Raw genomic sequence first — 21,597 nt, 5'->3', positions numbered from 1 at the left:
ATCAATAAAAATTTATACAAAGTCTATATAATCTTCCCCCACCATTGAGAGCAAAAGATGGACATGAAAGTGATATTTTAAAAACTCTGTATTCATTAATATTCACACCAAAGGATATATTCATTAAAATTATGAATATTTCTAAATATATTTTATGTATCATACATATATATATATATACTTTATATGTATAATTACATATCCACAAAAATTTCCTGCTGCTTTAAGCCAATAGGTAAAACAAAGATAAGTTTCCCAATAGTACTCCAATATATGCATATATAGTGGCAGTTTGGTTTATGAATTTATTTACAACTTTCCTAGTTCATAATAAATGAATACTGTTCTATTATACAAACATAACAGTAAAGGATTTTTAAATACAAAGACTGCAAATGAATACATGAAAAATTACACACCATGTACAATATTTATAATTTATAAATGCAAAGTTAAGACCTTTTTAAATTATTGCACTGTGCATATTTTGTACAAAGATTTCTTAGTGTCATACATAGAAAATCATTTTTAGCTCATTAAGTTATTAACTGTAATAAAACTGGACATTATCTTAAAGTTCTTTCTTCTTGACAAGATTAGCCCATCGGAGTGAACTACCACACCAGTCTTCTATTCATTTCTCTATTTTGATGGCTCATATACCCATTCTGACATCCACGCACAGTTTTTGGTCAGCATGGAGACCACCACCACCAGGTTGTGATCTACTTTTGCTAGGTTTGGATACATACTCTTAATTCTGGCTATGAGTATTCATTTGGACAGGGATGGAAATATTCTTTATCAGACAGAACAATGCACTCTATCACTACACATCATGGTAATTACATCACAGTGTTTTAAGCAAAGACATTATTTCCAGTGGATGGGTCTGGTGAGCAAGTGAGGTATAGAAATGGCTTCTATTAGAACAAATTTTAGAATATTTTCATTTACTCTTAGTAAAGAGCTCACATATATAAAAGTCCACATACATAGGGGAAAAGAAGCTTCAAATGTCTGATGACTTATGTGTTTAAGATATTTAGACTTTTCATAGCACTTAGTATCATGGTGCCACAGGAAGAAATGTTACAGTACCATATGCCATGATATAATTAACATGATGTTTTAGAATTAGCTTACTAGAGTGTGCAAATAACAGATTTTAACATCCTAGCTTATAACAGGAACAAAAACTCTTCAATTAGGCTTCTGTAAATATATAATTTAATTATATCACCTGAAAAGTGACATTTAATATTATCTTCTCTTTTAGTCACCTCTTCAAACTTGACTTTCATGTTTCGCTTTCAGCTAAGTTTCAGCAAAGACTTTATAGTGTACCAGCTAAAACCATGCTAGTATATGTGCTCTTAGATGCCAGTTTTCTACCCCTTGTGGGAAAAAAAAAGAACTCTTAAATACACATCCCCATGTTTTCTTTGCCATTGTGGATTTAGTAAAGAAAAGATTAGAACAAACAGAATGCCATGTGGGAATTTTCAAACAAGTTTCGTGGGAAAGCCAGTGTCTTTGTCTTTTTGTTCCACCTAAAGGTTTACTTCCTTGAAATAATTTTGAATCATAAAAATTCATTTTAAAAAAATCATTTCAAAACTTTTTTTTTTTTTTTTTTATGATAGTGCAAAAACTTTCATCACCTCAAGAGTGCATTTTAGTGTTTCACACAACTGAGATAGCAAGTACAAATGTGAAGGCTGTCCTGCATTATTTACTACTCTCAAAATAATGTGTTAAAAGATGTCATTGGAAAAACACTTTTTAAATACCAGCAGTATTTATGAGAATGTAAACATAACATAATCTTTTGCTATGGCCAAACTTCTGGAAATCACAAGTGAGCCCCTTCCAGCTAATAACCATCTTACAATAATGTTAGGATCTATTAACATTATTATTAAGTTAACTATTAACTTGCAGTACATATCACATATTTAGCCTGTGAATAATGGAAAGGCATTAAAGTAGTCAGCAAACAGAATGAAGTGAAAATGTTTACATTTGAAATACAAGATTTTCAAAATTTAAAGCTTATGTGCGTACCTGAAACCCAACAAGATCACGTTTTAATTAAAAGTCACAGTTCTTGGAAATCCCTGTGTAATTTACTCAGTCTGAATAGTTTCCAGAGAACACTGTTTACAATCATAGGTGATACAAAGGAATGTTTGAAGTTAAGAAAAACACCCTAATCATGATGTAATCATTTTATCCCTTTATAACAAAGCTTGGGCATTCCCTTCCCTCTTTGGCTAGGCTGTGAAAGTTCATGTGCTGAGATGAAAGTTCAATATTCTACTCCTCCTCCAGTGAAAAGGAAGACCACGGGTCTTATGCCATTTATTACTTCCCTACTGCTTCCTAAAGTCCTCCACCTCTTGCTATTTATACCCTCATGATTCTGGGAATGATCATTAAACCTATATATGTAGTCTTAAGGAACCCAGGACATTGACATTACTCCCTCTGCTATACCCATAGTATTTCCAGGCTTTTCTTTCTCCTCCCCTCCCCCAATTTCACTATTTTTTTCTGTGGTATTTTTTTCTCCAATTGAAATATAAATTCCAGAAAGAACAGATTGTTTTTTCCCTATTTGTATTCCTTAAGTAGTTAAACACAGTGCTTGACATGTAGTAAGCACTTAATAAATACCTTTTTATTCATTCACAATGAATAAGAGTTTTGAGTTTTGTTTCCTTTTTTGGGGTTGGGGGGACATGAAAGAGATTCAGGGCAATTTGAATAAAGTGACCCTATTAGACTCTTAATTCCAATACAACTTCAGAGAAGATAAAAACTCAAAATCTATATGGTCCTGAAAAAACTTTGCTTAAGTAGGGTTTGTAAAGTATGTTCAACAAACATCAGTATTATGCATCAATGTACTAAATGTACTTGAAGATGGCCAACAAAACAAACAAAAAACAAATTACATTAGGACTTGATTATTGCAAATTAAAAATATACAAAAGGTGAGTGATTTTTAAAGATCTTAGCTTCAACTTTTTTTCTCCCCAGCTCTGTCACTGGTTATAGAAATAATTCATAGAAGCTTTATTTTTCCCTATTTAGAGTGGCAGACTAGTGGTGAAACTAGAGATGAAGAAGAGAATTGGGTTTAGATTTTCAATGGTTAAGTCAAATTATGTCCAGTACAGGGATAGCAGTCATTGCCATTTTTTTTTTAAATGAATAAAGCAGTTTAGCAATTGTTACTAGAAAATTCTCCATTTTCTTTTTGATCAAACATTTATTTAATTCAACCTGGTTTCTTTCTCAAAGACTATTTGCTAATGCTTTTGTCTTTCAGTTTAGGTTTCCTTCTACTGCTTGATTTTTAATATTTGAAGCTTACATGGATATGCATTAATTTAACCAATAAATGTGGTGGTTCAAAATATATTTACAACATCTGGAAATATAAGTCAGATATGTTCTATGTGACAAGAAAACTCTTGATTTATACTTATTCACAATCAATATAATTTTCTGCAAGTTTCACAATACTCTGCATCCTCTACTTCATACTCCATAAAGGGAAATTGGCCAAATAGAAAGAATTCCCCTACAGAGAAGCACATCAAAACTTCTGGTAATAAAAGGCATCTGGCTGCATATAGGCACTACAATGCCCTTTAAGAAATGAAAGATGGGAAACAGAGCTTAGCAAACTTGCCTTGTTAAGTACTGGGACAACATCTGGGAAAGCACAGAAATACCCAACTATATTTTTTTTTCCAAAATAACTTACTGTTTGAGTTAAAGAAAAATTTTTGACAAGCCTATGAGACCCTGGTAGTTTGGAATACCCTAAAAGTAATATTAAAAATTTTAAAGTTTATCACTTGGTCTTCTGTCAAATTCTATTTCTCCTGGCACAATATTTATCAAGAATCAGCTAACAAATGGACAAATCTAGACTTTTTAAACTATTGATGAGAGTTTCAATATAAGGTGTGTCTATCTGCGTAAATGGTTTAATAATGTAAAGTAAAATGATTATGACAGTTTTCAGTATTGATTATTTCAGTATTTAGCAAGAGAAAAAGCCATGTTTTTCTAATATTAAGAGATAGCAATCACTTCCTTGAGTAGCTTTTAATTCAAATACAGTTTTATGATCAATTATTTTTGTTAATGTTGGTTCCTGTTGACAAAAGTCACTATATTATTACTGAAGTGAAGACTTCTTATAGGAAGCTATTACAAAGCTTTAATATGCTCATGATACTCTTTGTACTTAAGGCATTTTCCCCCCAATATTTCCCACTTTTTAAAAGTTCTTCTCAAAGAATACTCTAGATTTCATCATCTTCACAACACACAAATTTTATCCACAATGTTTTTTTCTGTTTCCTTTGGTGTAAGGGAAACAGATTCCATAGGTGATCTGGAAATGAGAATTCTAAGCCTTGGAGAGCTGGAAGGTGAGGATCAGAAATGGGAGGTGGCTCAGTAATAGAGGCAATGTGACTGATTTTCATGGGCAACTTGTGGACTCCATCTCATTACTTTCATAATAATCTTCTTAAGTCCTTCTAATGAAGTTGTGGATGTGTTTTTTTTTTTCATTTTTAATATTCAAAGTTCCTCTACATTAAAAAAGTGTGAGTATAATTCATATTTCAAAGAGGTTACTTTAAAACTTAGTAAATTAAAAAAATCAGTATTCTGATGTCTTTTCAGATAAATGTTACTCTAAGCAAGTCTATCAGGTCTGGAAGCAAAATCACCACTTAGTGTACTAAATGCTTTCTTTAAAGCATCTTTAAAGACTCAGTTTCCCTCAACATGGTCACTCTGGCTAAAACCCACTGAGTAAATGATTTAAAAATCTTACAAAATCTGGTCCAGAATGTTTTGGGGTTAATTTTTTTCCCCTTCAATAGGCACCATGAACAGTGAATTTTTAACTCGTCAAAAGTCTGTATAACAATGTGCCACCAAAATTAATTGGTCTTTCCACTTGATGTTTGATTACCAAGCCAAAGAAACAGGTGTTTATGGATCTCCTTTGTTGCTTCCAGTGAATGAGTGCATAGTGATAAAAATACACTGGCCATTTGTCTCACAGGACAGTTGCCTAATGGTCAAAGAAAGCTATCGATCAAAAGTTGTGATAATCAGTAGACCTAAAAGTATGACATTTGGAGATCATTTGGATGAGCATTCAATTGGGAAAAAAATTCTGAAAATGGACATTTGTGAAATAAGTTATAAAAAAAGATTCTCTCACTAGAAAAGAGAATACATTTGTGATAAACAAGGCTAGTTGGTAGGAAATTATATACCCCTTTTCTTTTCTCAATACAGCTGCATTTCACTAAATTTGAATCTTCAGATGAGAAGGCCAGATGCACTGATTCTTTAATGCAATTTTAAAAAGAGAAAAAATAAATTATTTCTAGGTTTGCTATGAAGGAAAAGGCCCTTTGTTAAAGGATTTACCTAAGTTTTGATGTTTAGAAAAAACAAAATCCCAGACAGGATTGTCTTCTTTCTTTTTTAGTGGAGATTTCCTAATTCGCAATTCCTAACATAAAATAGATCAATTGGAATAATTGATCAAAATGGGTTTCAGAGTTCTGAACTAGGAAACTGGTTTTCTCCCACTCCTGATTGCAGAAAGAAACTCCACATACTGAAGCTGAAATGACAATTGTGGTGCTGAGGTTTTCTGCTAGAGGTCAAACTGATTATAAGTAGATCACACATAAACATTCACCATAGTATTGTGTAAAAATTCCTATTTATAACCAAGAACTTCCAAGCAACATTGTTGTGAAAGCCTGTCAAAGAACAATACAGTAAAAGTACCATTTTAAACCTTCTCTAGAAAGCTACAACTTAAAAAGTACCCTCATGGTATGATTTTTTTTTCTTTTTTCTTTTTTTAGTTTTAAATTAAGGCTTCAGCAAAAGCCCATGAAAAAAGGCCACTTTGCAAGTCACATAGAGTTCCCTTGGACAGCTGATCCCAAAATATGAGCAGTCCTAGTTTTCTCATTCTTTACAGTACATCACAGATGAGACTGGCAGGTAGTCATTCAGTTGAAGTGTCTCCTTGATGTTACCTTCCTTGAAAAGGTTTGTGTCCCAGTTAGCAGGTGTGGCTCTCTTTTCTCTTTTTCATGCTCCCTCCACAAGATAAAACAATATAAAAAAGAAGGATGAGGATGAGCCGTCAGGCAAATACTAATGATCATTGCTGATCAATCTTCAAAGACAGTGAGCAAGAGGTCTCTTGATTTCCTGTCTGGTTTGGAAGCCATAAAAGACTTTCCTCTCCTCTGATTATTTTCTCCCATTGGCCGAGATTATCCCTAGAATACAAACAAAGAAAGTAAAAATGGCATATCAATGTGAAAAAAGATTTTCATAATTAGTTATTACAAATCAGTCCTAAGTACTCCAGTTTGGATTAGAGAGCTACCTGTTTTACAAATAACACATAGGTCAGTTATGAACTTCTGCTGTATCCTTTCTTCTCTCTAGAAGGAGTGACATATTTGTTGTCAGAAAATGAGGGTTCAAATTCTGGCTTGTCCATCTATGATCTGTATATCCTGATTATACTCTATGAAATGAGGAGGTTGGACCACATAATCTTAAGGACTTCTCCAGGTCTAAATTTATGATCCTAGTGATTTCAATGGATTCTTCCTGGTATTTTCAACATAGATATCTACTGAGAGAGTGAAACAGTCTTCTGAAATATATCTATCTTACCTTTCAGAGTATCACAAAAATCCTCAGGAAAGGGCCTCAGCTCCTTCAAAGAAGCAAAGTATCCTTATTCTAGCAGAACAAGACAGTCTGGACTTTCAGAGAAAGGCTCCAGAATTAGCAATCTTCTGAATAATCTCTCCTCTTTTGGGGTGAGTTTTTGGAGACTGTTCTGTCTCAATTCTTCTCTTACCTGTACAATGATTCCTTCAAAGTCACCTTGCTAAAACATCATCCATGTTCCAAAACTTATGTGTGGGAATCCAAATGTTCTGTCCACATGCTCCATGGGCTGCATACTCTCTCATTTAAGTTTCAAACCAATTACCACTAGTTCAAATGTCCCCTTTACACAGATGAGTCTCACATCTGCATATCCACTCTCAGGCTGACTAACAGTCCTGCATTAACAAAATGCCTGCTGGATATCTCCACCTATATGTCCCACATGCATCTCAAATTCAACTCAATTTTTTTTTTTTCATTATCCACTCCTCCTTTAGGTGAAACAAACAATGCTAACTTCCCTTCTATTCAACCATTATTTCTATCATCCAGATCTATAATCTTAACATCATACTTAATGTATGTCTTCCTCACTCCTTGTAGCCAAACAGTTGCCAAGACTTTTATTCACATAACAGGTATTGTAACTATCCCTTCTCTACATTTATAAAGCTTTCACCCTAGCTCACCTCTAAATTCATACACCTCTCATCTACCATACTATCCAATATTTTACAGGAAGACTTTTTCAGCCCTTTTTTAATTCTAACCTCTTCCTTCCTTCCCTTAATTGCTTCCTATTTATCCGGTATGTAGTTTATACATATTTATGTCCTTGTGATCTCTCTGATTCTGAGTTCTCTTAAGATAGAGAGATACTTAAAAAAAAATCTTGGAGGCTTACTACAATGCCTAATTGTATACTATAGTATATACTGCAGTGGTCCTCAAACTTTTTAAATAGGGGGCCAGTTCACTGTCCCTCAGACTGTTGGAGGGTCGGACGGTAGTAAAAACAAAAGCTCACACTCTGTCTCCGCCCCTCAGCCCATTTGCCATAACGGGGCAGGCCACATAAACATCCTCAGGGGACCACATCTGAACAGCAGGCCGTAGTTTGAGAACCCCTGGTATTGTATATATAGTATGTATCATATAGCATATATATGTGTGTGTATGTGTGTAGTACAGCATATAGTATATACTCAATAGTATAATGGACTATACTAATTACTGCATTAGTTTTCTAATTGATCTCCATATCTTCATTCTTTCAACTCAAGTCTATCCTATTTGAAGTTTCCAAAATGATCTAAGACAGTGGCATTTATAGTCTCTGCTTTAGAAATATCTTCCTATTTATTCTCTATGGAAGAAAACATACTTTTTTGTTTATCATATAAAGCCCTTCACAATGTAGTTCCTTTTTTTTTCTGAGGCATGAGAGTTAAGTGATTTCCTTAGACTCCAGATAGGGAAATGGCACTACACACACATTTTATAGTAGCACAGAATCCACCCTGAATATGCATGAATCTTTAGAATCTCACTAATTTAGATGATGGCTTAAAGGTTTAAAAAAAAAAAAAAAAAAAAGGTCAGCTTATCAGAGAATAAACTTGAAAGAAGCACTATGTCTTTAGTAGAATGCTCTTGGGATATATGAATACTTTTAATAGTCATTGTCACATCTGAAAGTCACTATAAAATTAAATTCTTATGACATCTCTAAAATTTAGCAAATCTTAACTAATTTTTTTTTCCTCATTCATGCTCTGGTAAATACTAGGACATTTTTCTCCCTTCAGAAATTTTTTATACATTGTACATTTTAATCAGTGCCCTCTTAATTCTAGTAGTCTATAAATCTTTGTTCATCTTCTACTAAATATTTATATTCTTTATTTTAGTCAAGCATAACATTATTGTCTCCTTTTGAGACTTGTCTCCAGTATTTGCATTCTTCTGTGATAGTCTAGAAGCAAAAATACCTTTTCAGAGCTAGTTTGGGGGATGAGTGATGAGTGATACTAAACAGGATGCACAAGAAGGAATTTCCAAAATGGATGTTGTGGGAATGTTGCTTTACTTCCATTTCTACTGTGAGCAGGGATTGTTTTCTTCCTGTACTTGTATCCCCATTGCTTAATACAAAATATGTGTTTAATAGATACTTGCTGATTGATTCAATATTCTAAATACACTTCAGCGTGGCATCAACTTCTCACTATTCTTGCTCACTAGACAATCAAAAAGGGATCATAGAAGTATCAAAAGCAAACTATAAACAAGGCACATTTTTAAAACAACATCACAATTCTCAGGAAATCTGCTTCAGAACCTTCTAAAATATTTGAAATAGACTCAGTGTCATAGAACTTAGTGGATCTTCAGATCTTTGTCCTTTATTATCACTGAGATTTTTTTTTTTAACTTACTCATTACTGCTCCTTATATTTACCATATTCATCTAATGAGGCTATGCGCTTAAATGAGCACAGGCATATTTAACTTTGCTTTCCAGTATACATATGTTGCATGATAAATGTTAATTTGTAGAATTTGAAAATTGATAGAGGTTTTAAGGAAGGATTTAGCTCAGCTAAGTACATAAGGTCAAGAACCCACCTTAACCAGCCCAGAAAGACAGATCACACAAAGCTCTCCAAGGAAGGGGATTCCACATCCTCCTTAGTAATCTGTTCCAGCATTTAATAAATGTAATAATCATTTAATTGGTTTCTGATATACAATATAAGAGCACAGATGATTTTTTGGGCAAGGAAAAAACAATAATTCTAAGGAATTTCATAATATGTTGTCAAGATTTAGTCTATTCTAATTTTTTTTTTTTAACATGAAGCAGGCTTATTTTAATAACCTGACTCTGTGTAGGTTGGTTTTTGCACACATTTTCCATAATCAAAGTACTTCAGTACAGAACATATACTAAAGTGGCTGATTTTTACCTCTTTCCAATGAAGATAGAAAATGATGGTAAAAAGAGTCTAGCTTTTGTCAACAATAAATCAACTCTACCAATTTTTTTTTTTTATATTTTTTGTTTTAGTTCCTTGAAATTTTACTTTGGTTCATAAAATCAGAGAGTTTTTCTTCTTATCATACCCAGCTCTTTCTAGAATTTATAATAAGAGTAACAGTGTATAGAAGAATAAATTCTTACAGCTATGAACTCAGATTCAGAGAAGTATACAGAAAACATAGAACAGAGGAATATAATAATAAATTTCTTTTACCGTCTCTTTCTGGTTTTCATTAATTCTAGTCTATTCTTTTAAAATTTCCTTTATTTTCTACTCTAATTGGTAAAAGCTATTAGAATTCAGGCATATGCTTATATCCTTATCGTTAACAAAACTGATTAGATTGAAGCAGCTGCAAAACTAAATAATCAATAAGCATTTACTAAGTACCCATTATATCCCAAGCCAGAGGTATAAAGACAAAACACCCAAACAGTACCTGTCCTCTGAGGGCTTAGTATTCTATTAGAGGAAAGAAGTAAAACATGGATATACACATATATATATATGTATATATATGTATATATATATACGTATATATATGTATATATATATATGTATATATATGTATATATACATACATATATATGTAAAGTCAAAATAGATATAAAAAAAAATTGGGGAGGGGGGTACTAATAGGTAGCAGTAATAGCATATGATAAAAAAAAATTGAGGAGAGGGGTACTAATAGGTAGCAGTAATAGCTAGCATTTATATAGTGCTTCAAGATTTTCAGAATACTGTACTCTGAAGGCTTTATTTTACAGATAAAGGAATTAAGGCTGAGAGCCTGAGTGATTTGTTGGGGATCATACAGTTAGTCTGAAGCAGGATTTTTTTATTTTTTTCCCCCCCTGAGGCTGGGGTTAAGTGACTTGCCCAGGGTCATACAGCTAGGATGTGTTAAGTGTCTGAGACCACATTTGAATTCTAGTCCTCCTGAATTCAAGGCTGGTGCTCTATCCACTGCGTCACCTAACTGCCCCTGAAGCAGGATTTTCACTGAGATTTTCCTGACTCCAAGAAGAACATACCTACTCTATGTGCCACTCAGTTTTATATATAGAGAGAAGGGCACTTAGGTTGAGCCTTGAAGGGATTCTTAAAAATAACTGAGGAGGGAGTGCATTCCAGGTTTAGGAGACCTCCTGCCAAAGACACAGAGAGACAGGCCTGGAGTGATGCACCAAAGCAAGAGTAAGAAGGATCCTTTGATTAGACTAAAGGGGAACAAAATGAAATAGAGAAATAATCAAGCTTTCTTTGCAAGGGGCAGTTAGGACTTTAGTAGGCATCCCTGGAGCTCCTGAGTCCACCAAATAGATTAGGGGAAAGGGAATCTTCCTATTGGGATTTGTAGCTACAGTATCTGGAAAGAACCATGAATAACAGAGAATCTCAAAGCCAATAGGTGTGGAGGGAAAGAATATTGTAGGGATTTGTAGAAACTTATACACTTGTATTTCTGTCATAGCCATGATTTATACTAAGTCTTTTTCTCCTGTGTTTTCACAGGATTCACATACTCCCAGTATGGTATGTTTATAGATGTGTTGACATACAACTTTATTGATGGACTATACTGCCCATGGGGTTTTCTTGGCAGAGATAATTTGTGGTTTTCCATTTATTTCTCCCAGGGATTAAGGCAAACAATATTAGGTGACTTGTTCAGGGTAAATATCTGAAGTTGGATTGGCATTTAGGTCTTTCTGATGCCAGGCCAGCACTTTACCCACTGAGCCATATATCTGCCTCACTATTTTATTAGTTGACTTTATATTATTCTTGATTCTCTCTCCACCAATTCAACACTATTAACTGGATCAAGTTTCACCTTTTTTCCTGAGCATACAGCAAATGTATAAAAAGTACCTGCTGACTGAATGAAACACAATTTCATGTATATATTTATTTTCTCCATGAGATTATAGATTCCTAAGGGAAGAACTTCTATGTTTTCAATGTCTTTTACCCCAATCCTTTAAATATATAGTTCTCTATATACCGTATCTAAAAACTAGATGTTAAATAATTGAGCTGGTTTCCTGATGGCTTCTTTTTGGTGGAGCAAAATCATGTAGAAAGTTTATTACCTTGTTCTGAGATAAAGACTGTGGAACCAGAGTAGACTTAAGTAGACAATGAGTCCTATATAACAACCAGCTGAATGGAAATATCCAAATGATATTCAGAATAGTATATTTTGATAAATTTTATTATAATATTCAGAGCAGGATTTGTGTAACATCCAAGTCAATGTGCCATTAATATCATTTTGCTTTTTATATCAATGATATCTAAACAGAAGCCACTGAGCAGTGTTATAATTGGTTCAATTAACAGGCCATTGGGATTACCACATTGTTAAGGATACTGTACAGTGTGAGGTACTTAACAGAGAGCCATCCCCGCAAGTGAATTCTGAGAGGAAAACTTGGCAGCACAGAAATGTCACCACCGCCACACTTTATGTTCCTCTTATATCCAAAAAGCCGTCTAAGCACCTGTCTCAAATTCCTCAAATTGAAAGATAAAAATAGAGGCATAGCACAGAAAATTCAAGTAATCAAAGTCTGTACTTCTTCTTTGAACACAATCCTAATCAAGTCACCAAAGGAGGTTAATTTTAGCCTATAGTCTAGAACCTGATAAAGTCTTCAAACAATTCGAACCAACAGGTTGGCTTTGCAATCCCAGGTCTCAGTCCAGCTTGGGTTTATCTTCAAGCTAGGTTATTTACTTAACTCTTTATCACTCTAATGATTTTAGATTGAGGAAAAACATCCATTTGCATCTGTATATATGGAGATAATATACTTTATTAAGGGGTTAAGTAGCATCTGAACTATGACTTTAACTGTGTAGAAAACTTCATTTGTACAAATTTTCTTTCCTGATAAACATTAACCTTCAAATTATTATCCGTAATCTTATGTTCGTGAGAAATATTCAAGAAAATAATAGGATACCAGTTCAATTTTTCAAAAAAAGAAAATCCTTAAAGTTGAGTAATGTGTATCAAATTTTAAGCAGTGAGAATCCTTTGGTGAAATATAATACGGCCTACTCACTCAATTAGATATTCAAATTACTTCAACAATTTAACAAAGCATCTACTATGTGCAAGGCATTGGTTACAAAGACAAAATGAAAAACAGTAATTGTTCTAAATAATTATTTCTATTCAAGGTTGAATTGGTGGAGGGGAGAGGTCTAAAAGGGTAAAGGAGTTGGGATATACATTATATAAGATGTATAGAGCAAACATATAAAAAATAATTGAGAAAGAAGTGGAGCACTAAATAGGAAGATCTGAAAAGGTTTTCTCTATGAGGTGCCAACTAAATTTGAGCCATGAAAGGAGCTAAACATTCTAGGAAGAACCTAAATGAAATTTAGGCATTAGGGGCAGCTTGTGGAAAGAGAGGTTGGTGAGAGATAGAATGATGAGGAAACAGATAATTTTGGATGGAACTAAGAATGCATGAAGATGATTCATATTAAATGTCTGAAAAGATTGGTTGTAGTCATGCTTTGAGGGCCTTTAAATGCCATATTGACAAGTTTATGTTTTATTTCTTGGTCAATGGGGAGTTACTAGAGAGTGATGATGACAGAGGGTAGACTTATGAATTAGGAATATTGTCTTGGCAGCTGGATTGTGGTGGTGGTGGTGGTAATTAAAATTTTAAGATTTTGTAATAGCTTAAAGAAAATGTGATGGATCCCAGAATTAAGCAGTAGTGATGGGGGTTGAGGTCCCTTTAAGATTCCTTTCTAATTGGCCAATCCATGGCTGACCTTGATTCACAAATCCTGGTCAAAGGCACTCTTTGAATATCAGGGCCCAGCCCCTGATCAGCTCAGCTTCCCTCAGCCCTCACCAGATCTGAGCAACTGAAAAGCCCACCAAGAACTTAGGGGTACCACCCATCATCTTCTAGGTATAAAAGAAATTCTATTTATAAGTGGCTGACTAATAAACAAAGATTAGAAGAAATAGGATTAGGGCTTGATAGCAACTGTGATCTTTCAAGTATAATCTGCAAATTTCTCCATTTGGAAAACCATAATGTATTACAAATTTATATAATTGTGACATTTGGCTGGTCATGATGTGAAATAGCTTTCTGATACTTTTCAAGTAACTATGGTTTGTAGAATCAAGTTCATAGTTTGAGAAATGTGTCATTATTTGCTCAATTCAAGGCTATAATTCTTTAAAATGAAGTGAAAAAATAAAAAAGTCAATACTTTTAAAACTTCATATTACCTTTTATGGTTATTCTGGGGGGCTGGATTGGTCTTGAAATTTCATTAGTATAATAGGGTTATAATTATTCTCCAGATCTAGGTCTCTGGGGATTCATTCAAATTCATTCAAATCAACATATTGAAAAAAACATAGCTCTAAAAGTATTTAAATTACAAGGAGAATTCTGGGAAAATGTGGTGCAACTAATTATAAATTTAAATTAGCTTAATTTAGAGTAAAAAGTTTTAAGATCTATTATTTGAATTGAATTATTATTTCTTAACTAGAGACTTCCTTTTATTTATAACCTTTCAAGTAACAACACTGAAAAAACACAGAAATAAAGCATTATAGATATAAAAAAATTAGATTGGCATCACATAAAATTCTCCAATAACTCACTGTAAAGAAGCCATACAGCATACTGATTTACACTAAATTGATCAATATAGAGAAACTGATAATGGGAATTTGGTAACTTGATACATATTCAACTAGTCTGAAGAGCTAGTTTTAGTTATCAACTTAAGTGCATTTTGGTAATCCAATTTATCTTGAGAAATCGGATTTAAGAGTGCTAGTAAATTTTAGGTGGCCATGCAATGCTATAAATTATTATGTAAGACGAATATTCATTTGAATTAGTAGAAATTTAATGTTTTTCAAATAATCATTATTCCATACAACTTTAAGTAAATTAGGTAAAGCTTCAAGCAAAGAAAAAGAGAAACTAAAACTAAATGGATCATATATTATTAATCTAGGGAAAATCATGTTTGATAATGGCAATCACATTGTAACTGTAAATTTAGGAGAGAAAGCCTTACAGAGTAAAGATCCAGGCTCCAAAGGACCCAAACCTAAATTACACCTCTGACATATTCTAATTAAGCAAATCACTTAACCTCTTAGTACTCCAGGAACCTCTGAAACTAAATTTCAGAGAACATTACTCAACAGCATTATTAGAGGGAATTTCCTCACCAGAATGTCCTCATAAGCAATGAAAACACAGGTCTGATCTTTTTCCCAATTCTTATACCAGGAGGAAAAATCCTCCTTTCATCCATCAGCTAGCTTTTGTTCTCAATCCCTTTCATAGCTAGGCTCCTTGAGAAGGATGTCTACTTAAATTTTTGCCTCCATATTATTTCCTCTTATTCTCTTCTTAATTCTATGCAGTCTGGAAAAGATTGAAAATGCTTTGTTGAAATTTTATGGGCTAATAAAACCTTCAATGGACTAATAATTAAAAACCAGCAAGAATAAATTAACAATGAAAATAAATGGAGCTATGAAGATTAAATTATTTCTATCACATATTTCAAGATACATTATTGTACTTGGAAATTAGACAAATATGAATGTTCCCAGGTATAGTTTTCATTAAAAAAAAAAACAAACCAACAAACCAACAAACAAACAGGGCAGCTAGACAGTGCAGTGGATAAAGCACCAGGCCTGAAGTCAACTTCCTAGCTGTGTGACCCAGTATAAGTCACTTGATGCCAGTTGCCTCAGGGGGGAAAAAAAAAATCAGTGAATCTTAAAGGAAAAAGACAAAATCTTCCACTTAATCACAGCTATATTTTGTTCTTCAAACTTTCTTCTTGCATTATTTTGTAGAGACCTTAGAGCAATGTAATGGTGCAAAAGCTTTACGTGGCAAATATATTTTGGCATTTAAAGACAAAATTGGAATGAGGGATTCTGGAACCAAAAAGAGACATTCTCCTAGTAGAGAGTGGTTAAATCATGGTTTGTATTTTTACTGTAATATTAAATATGATACTCAATTTAATCTCACTGTAAGTAGATACTGTATAAATATTATATCGATATAGATGTACATATAAAATGCATATATGCAAACCTGAAAATGTTACATATATGTTAACCATTATTATTATTTACACATTGCTGCATTTTTACAAGAAACTCTATACTGACCATTTAGTGATACTTGGTGGAATTGTAAAAAACCACCATAGAAGAGAACAGTGGTTCTTACCTGCATGCCCGAAGTAAGGGTCCAGTAGGGGGGAAGATCTGCATAAGGGTGGTATAGCAGGGAATTGCTACAGCATTATAGAAGCCAAGCTGTGACAAAAATGAAAAAAGTGAGAGACATCAGTTTTTCAGGTATTTTGCCAAATACTACCAATTAGAGCAACAATAATTTTCAGGTGCTGTTTGCCACTCTTTGAATTCAGTTTAATTGTTAAAAACAAGATATGCTGCTCTTTAAATAAAGGATAATTACAATATTTTAGAATTTTCAAAGAATTGTGATTTTATCAATGTGGATCAATTTTCTACTGAAAAAGACTTCAAAAACTTTCAGCATATTTATAAAGTATTTTAAAAATAAATTAAAGTTACTAAATGTCAAGCACTGGGATCCAGCCTGACAGTTGATTAGTATTAAGTACCTGCTATGTATCAGGCATTGTGCCACTGGGAATATAAAGAAAGGCAGAAACAGAAACAGGCTTAAAATAATGAGAGAGACAACATGCAAACAACTATGTACAAATAAATGATATACAGTATATAAGAGAAATAATCAACAAAGAAAAGACACTAGAACTAGGAGGGATTGGGAAAGGCTTCCTATACAGTAGGACATTGAGATTTAAAATAAATAAACTGAAGAAGTTAGGAAACAAAGATAACAAGGAAGAACATTCTAGACATGGGAGCCAACCTATGAAAATGTATAGATTAAGGAGATGGAATATTTTGGGGGGAATAGCAATACCACCAATGTCACTAAGATTTCACAATATATGGTAGTGATTAAAAAAAAAAAGTTTCTAAGCTTTTTCCACTTGTGATCCCTTTTTAACCTAGACATTTTTATATGTCATTGGGTATATAAATACATAAAACAAGTATACAAATCAAACATTAACATCCTATTAATAAACAATAAAGAAAATTATTTTAAAACAATTATTTGGTATACATATAATTTATTATTTATTAAAGATGAAAACAAATTTGCATACTAATGAGATGGATGTGCTTATTTTTTTTTAAACATAATTAAATCTTGGTAGAATATTTGTTACTTTTTACTACCACCAGTTCAGTTATGTGGGAACACAACTCACATTTTAAGAAACCTTGACTCAGTCTAACTACAGAAAAACTCATCACTAAGAGATTATTTGGGAGTGGAAACCAAGAAAAAAAGAAAAAAACACAAAAATAGCCTAAGGTAATGATTACAAAATGATTACTAGTGGTAGTTACTACTTGGAAGATGGAAAAGATAGTGCTTAAAAAAAAAAGTGCTAGGAATCACACAATTTTTAGATCATATACAATATTAATTTTATTTAATACTCTTGCTTAACTTTGAATAAATGGATAAATTATAATACTTGATGGCTTCAAAATAGAAAACACCAGGAAGAAGGAGATTTTTTTAAAATATACTAAAAATTTGGCTCTATAAGAAGAAATGAAAGTGACCAGAGGATTACAGTCTCTAGAGAAACTCATTTACATAAAAAATATTTTCTACAAAATGTGATTTGAGGCACTGGCCAAGGTGAAGAAAAAATTTCACAAACAATGAAATAGTCTGATTTATAGCAGACTGGTTACCAATGGGGTCATTTTAATACTTTGTCTTCATTTATTAAATTGTAATAAAATAAATTCAAATTTAAAAAATAGAACTATGAATATTCCCATTATGTCCAGGACATAATCCTAGAGAAGGTGATGACAAAGAAGTATTAAATGGACCAAGATGACATCATGCCAAGTCATCCTATCATAAGATAGTTTCTTGAATAAATCAAAAAGGACCCAATATGAGATGAAGAATGATAGGCCTTGCTTTATTACATTACAACCAGGTGATTGGAAAAGAAATCCAGCTTTTGAAAGCTCTAAAAATCCATAGGTAGAAGGAGCAACCACTTCAAATTCATGGAATAAGGTTCGTTAGGTCAGGCAGGCATGAAGAATATTCAGACAGATGCTATGTTGCTGAAATTCCCACACTATTATCACCCTAAATAAGGTCATAATTCTTGAGTTCTCTCACAAAATCTTTTTCTCTGGGCACAGAAAGACTGGATGCCATTGTTTTATGAATTTACTTTGTGTCAATTAACAAGCACTGTGGGAGGAAGCAATTGAAAAGGAAACATTCTTAGAGGGCAAATATGATAGATCTAACATTGAAGTGAAAAAGGTACTGACATTTACAATCATAATTTCCTAAGAAACTTAAGCTAATGAAAATTAATTCCTACAAGAGAATGTGGGAAAACAAAAACACTTATATGCTATTCCAACTACTTCAGTAAGTAAGCTGGGAAATAAAAGTGAATAACACATTCATAACCTTGTATATAATTTTTAAAAGTAGGGGCAAAGTGTAAAAAAGTTCCATATATGCCAAACTAATCACAACAGCCTTTTCTGGGGGAGCAGACTATATGAAACAATGCAAAATACCCATCTACTAGAGAATGGCTAAAAACTGTGACTTGTCAATATGACAAAATATTACTGGTCAATAAGAAATTATAATTATGAAGAATTCAGTAAATAAAAATATGTGTATGTGTATGCAATGATGAGATTAAAGAAAAGAGAATCAAGACAATAACTGAGTGACTACAACATATAAATGGGAAAAACAAAAATGTAATCTGTATAATCATGATGTCACTGAGCCTAATTTAAAGAGGAAAACTAACAAAGGCACATCTTTCTTTTCTTTGAAGAGGTGTGAAGCAATGAATATTGAATATAAGGGGGCAGTTAGGTAGCACAGTGGATAGAGCACCAGTCCTGAATCAGAACCTTAGTTCAAATCAGGTCTCAAGACATAACCCTGGGCAAGTCACTTAACCCCAATTGCCTCAAAAAAAAGTATGAACTATGCATTAGTTTCAATAATTTGTTTCTCTCTCTTTTTTTAAATCTTTCTTATAAGATACAGCTCTCTCATTAAGAGAACAAAGGATGTTACCAAAAAGGAATGTGAAATAAAAGCTAAAGGCATCAACAAAATATGTGTTTGTCATACTTTTATTATTTTTCCATCAAGAAGATCCTACATCCAAAAAGTCCATGAACTACTTCTGTTAGCCTTGATTATCTTGACAAGTTGAGAGATCTTCATAAAGGGCAACACTGACCTCAAAGAGAAGTCTGCATTTATTGCCATCACAGAAGCTCTCCAGCACAGTTAGATATTCCTGTCTGTGCATCCATAATGTGTGATTATCCTGGATTTATGAACACTGCAGAACCTCTTTAGTTATATCCATAACCAATTAAAGGAATTTGACTTAACATGTCACATAGGAAAAACAGTGGATGAAGAATGTCCATTGTCCAGACTCTGTAGCAATGATATTCTATAAGTCACAGCTAAGTAATATGCTCAGGGTTATTAAAAGTATTGTTTAATTAATCTCTTATACATAATCAAGCCCCTTGTCTTCCTCTTTTTCAATTCTGGGCCTGGTTCACTGAGCAACTGCAATGTCTATTGAATTTATATGTCCTGCACTTTTACAAACTATGATTTTGAAATCTTTAGATTTAGCATACATTACAAGGCAAAAAAGAGGTCTTGCCTAGTTTGGAGGAATGTCAGAACTCTTATCTTGGAATATGATTCAGTTATGTCTTGGGAATTTAATCTTAGTTACAAAGCAGCTCACATATTGTTATGTTCAGTGTGATTTTTAATCCTGATATGACATAAACTGCATGCATACATACATATGTATTTCAAAATGAAAATGAATGAGAAAATAAAAACTCAACACACAGTAATTTGCCTTACAAACATCTTTTCAAGAATATGTTCTAAACATGCAGAAGGAATCTTTATTTTTAAAGTTAAGCCATTTCTAAGATTTAATTGAGTTTAAATGAGTGGATTTTACATTTGAATAAACCACTGGCAAAATCTTATTTCTAACACTCTATAATAGGTTATTTCTATTATATTTAATTAGTGATCTTTTCACTTTTATCATTTTACATGAAGTAGTAATATCTAAAATGTTAATAACTGAAAATAAGCTCTATGTATATATAACTATATAGCCTGCCTTTAGCTGCCAAGCAGCAGAACACCCCACCCCCTCCTCCCTTCAGATGTTTTAATCCTTTCATCTCTGAACTTCCATCTTGAAGTTCTACTCTATTGGTGATTAACTTGCTGGGCATGTCCTAGTCATCCTTCTCTTCATTCTATAACCATCTCCTTACTGGCTAATCCAAGTGCCTCACTGACATACATCTATCTCTTCTAGCACTTAAATCATGATTAAGTCAACTTGTTGACTGTTGCTAGAAATAGTATATAAACATACTCCCTTTATGACTTTACTATCTCTGCAAGTTTAAGGCCTAAAATGGTAATAATCATCCCCAATTAGAATAATACAACTTCCTGGGGCAGAGACTATATTTGCTGTTGTATCACTGGCACTTAACTACAGAGCCTGGCACATAATAAGTGTTCAAGAAGTGGTATTTAATTAAGTCAAGCCAACTGCTTTAAGGAAGACATTAGTGAACAGGGCAAAAGGCAAAAGTAGAGAGTTTCTGATACATGGGGATATAATTTAATAATGTCTGGCAAAACATGTAGTACAAAATATACAAAATTCTTTTTTACCCTCAATTATTTAGGCCCACCATTAAAGTTAATATTTGATTGAATTGGACATGTGGGACTCAAAGGAAAGATCTCACAGTTTACTCTCTGGCTGTGCAAGACAGACCTGTGAAGCTTTGAAATTTAGGTGTGGGATTCAAAATCTAAATCATTTGCCAACACTCCATTCATTGCAGGCCTCATAATAAAACCCTGTTTAAGTAGGGGTGATTGATTCCTTTTATGCTAATCTTCCTAGAACTATTGTTTTGAGATATTAGTACAGAATTCTCCACATTTGAGTAACTAAACTGCTTTAAACATGTGGAAAACTCAAGGTTCAAGGTGATATCTTTTCTACTTTCCTCAATCCTTCTAAAGAAAATGGCTATAGTTTGTTATCATGAGACTTGGAATAATAAGATGTATGATTTCACATTTGTTTGCTCACTTAGGAGTTTCCTTATGCACTATTTTTGATTGAGATAAATCAAATGAGATAATTCATACTTGGCCTTGAGGGACTTCATCCTTTTTGTCTCTGTCCATCATAGGGATAGGCTGGATTCCAAATTTCTTCATTTCATCACCCTAGAGTAAAATAAATAAATAAATATGTTTTCTCTCTTTACAAGTTGTGAAATTAATGGAAAATTGGGGGCATGTAAATCTTCTTCCTTTTAAAAACGTATTATATTTGCTTGAAAAAGCAATGGAGCTTACTAAAAGCTATGTTTCAAAAAAAATTCAATAGCATTATTTTTTCACAGTACAATATATTCTATTTAGTTATCTTAGTTTCCATCATTTTATCTTAATGCTTTCTTTAAGGTAAGTTATAATTGCTAGGAATACACCATCTTTTCTGTCTCCTTCATCTAAATATTAAT

General features: G+C 33.0%; 1 protein-coding gene across 1 annotated transcript in view; it reads right to left on the bottom strand.

Moving 5' to 3' along the window:
• Window positions 1–291: 291 nt before the first annotated feature.
• The window catches only part of PDE10A (phosphodiesterase 10A), a 736,567-nt gene continuing 715,261 nt past the window's right edge, over window positions 292–21,597 (bottom strand). Inside the window, 3 exon segments of the mRNA XM_074309355.1 lie at window positions 292–6,350; window positions 16,073–16,161; window positions 21,218–21,298. Of these exon segments, the coding sequence (XP_074165456.1) occupies window positions 6,230–6,350; window positions 16,073–16,161; window positions 21,218–21,298 (291 nt within the window). The 3' untranslated portion in view covers window positions 292–6,229.

This window comes from Sminthopsis crassicaudata, chromosome 4, assembly GCF_048593235.1.
Source record: "Sminthopsis crassicaudata isolate SCR6 chromosome 4, ASM4859323v1, whole genome shotgun sequence".
Taxonomy (NCBI): Eukaryota; Metazoa; Chordata; class Mammalia; order Dasyuromorphia; family Dasyuridae; genus Sminthopsis; species Sminthopsis crassicaudata.
This window is presented reverse-complemented; position numbering and strand designations above follow the sequence as displayed.